The following is a 1579-nucleotide window of genomic DNA, read 5'->3' on the forward strand; positions in this document are numbered from 1 at the left end:
TATTGAGCGTAGCAAGAAACAGGCTCATCCTTCTCACAGGCCTCAATGAAAATATAATCTGAAATAAATTTGTTTCTTTCATTAATGTTTTGACCCAGTAGAGTTCAGTGGGTCGCCATAAACTGGTGTCATAAATAGTGGGTCGCGCCTCTAAAAAGTTTGGGAACCACTGGTCTAACCCATTTAGCATGGTAGTGGCGGCGGTGATGGTGGTGGTGGTGGTGGTGGTGGTGGTGGTGGTGATGGCAGTAATGGTGATGATGAAGATGATATTCTTCATATTAAACTGTTTTACTCACCAATTCCCATTGTGATGATGGAAGCTCAGGCCTACCGGTCGCTTGTTTACTGAAATAAACAAACAGGAAAACATTGATCAGCTGGAGGGGCATGGTTGGCAGTGGCTGGTTGTTGATGGTATTGTTTAGCCCCCAGGTAAACTACGATCCAGACCTATGTTCAAAGGTGTTTCAGCTGTGACCATCTTGTCTTTTATTCAGACATAGTGTATCTAGGACTACATTATCTAATGTGACCTTCCTTGTTGCTGTTTAGCGCCAGGTCAGACCTGATCCAGCAGATTTATGATCAAAAGTGTTCCAGTTGTGATCATCCTGTCTTTTATTCAGACATAGTGTATCTAGGACTACATTATCTAATGTACTCTTGAGTCTATTCATTCATGGTTCCAAGTTCTGTCCCACTGTGTGACACCTTGGGCAAGTGTCTCCTACTATAGTGCCGGGCCAAGCAAAGACTTGAAAGTGGATTTAATAGACAGCCTGAGGCTATAGTAGAAGACACTTGCCCAAGGTGCCATGCAGTGGGACTGAACCCATGCAGTGGGACTGACTGTGTGGCAAGCTACTTACCACACAGCCACCCTTATGCCTACTGTCAACGTTTTTTTCTTTTTCTTTTTCCTAGAGAGTTACAAAATGTAAACATTCGTACCAGAAGATATAATATACTATTTCCGAGATATTTCAGGTACAGACAACCATCCCTAGAATTATAGTATTCTTGAGATATACATACATATATTAATGTTGACCACATCAAACTGAAAAGAAATCTCTCTCTCTCTGTCTATCCTTTCCACTCCTGCTTTTCTTCCTCTTTCTCCTCCTCCCTATCTCCCTCTCTTTCTCCTTTTCTCCAAAAAACAAAATTTTCTCCTCTTCTAAACAAAACAAAAAAAAACATCCGATTCACACAAAAAAAATGAAGAAACTCTCTGTTCTTATTATTTTGGTTTTAATATATTTCTTGTAGGGTTCGTTTAAATGAATGAAAGTGCTAATGAAGAATTATCCACAATTCTGATTGCCTCTTTTTCTTAATATTTGTACACCACTTCAAACACTCTATGCATACATACATACATACATACATACATACATATATATATAGGTATATAGATATATATAGGAGTGGCTGTGTGGTAAGTAGCTTGCTTACCAACCACATGGTTCTGGGTTCAGTCCCACTGCGTGGCACCTTGGGCAAGTGTCTGTAACTATAGACTAGGGCCGACCAAAGCCTTGTGAGTGGATTTGGTAGGCGGAAACTGAAAGAA

General features: G+C 40.3%; 2 protein-coding genes across 2 annotated transcripts in view; both read right to left on the minus strand.

The window, feature by feature from the left end:
• The window catches only part of LOC128251304 (uncharacterized), a 10054-nt gene extending 9623 nt beyond the window's left edge, over positions 1-431 (minus strand). Inside the window, exon 1 of the mRNA XM_052978192.1 lies at positions 300-431. Coding sequence (XP_052834152.1) covers positions 300-392 — 93 coding nt within the window. The 5' untranslated portion in view covers positions 393-431. The remainder of the gene's footprint in view (positions 1-299) is intronic.
• Positions 432-1012: 581 nt separating this feature from the next.
• LOC106874340 (uncharacterized) overlaps positions 1013-1579 on the minus strand; it is a 10994-nt gene continuing 10427 nt past the window's right edge. The window contains exon 8 of the mRNA XM_052978074.1: positions 1013-1022. Within this exon, the coding sequence (XP_052834034.1) occupies positions 1013-1022 (10 nt within the window). The remainder of the gene's footprint in view (positions 1023-1579) is intronic.

This window comes from Octopus bimaculoides, chromosome 30 (genome assembly GCF_001194135.2).
Source record: "Octopus bimaculoides isolate UCB-OBI-ISO-001 chromosome 30, ASM119413v2, whole genome shotgun sequence".
Classification (NCBI taxonomy): Eukaryota; Metazoa; Mollusca; class Cephalopoda; order Octopoda; family Octopodidae; genus Octopus; species Octopus bimaculoides.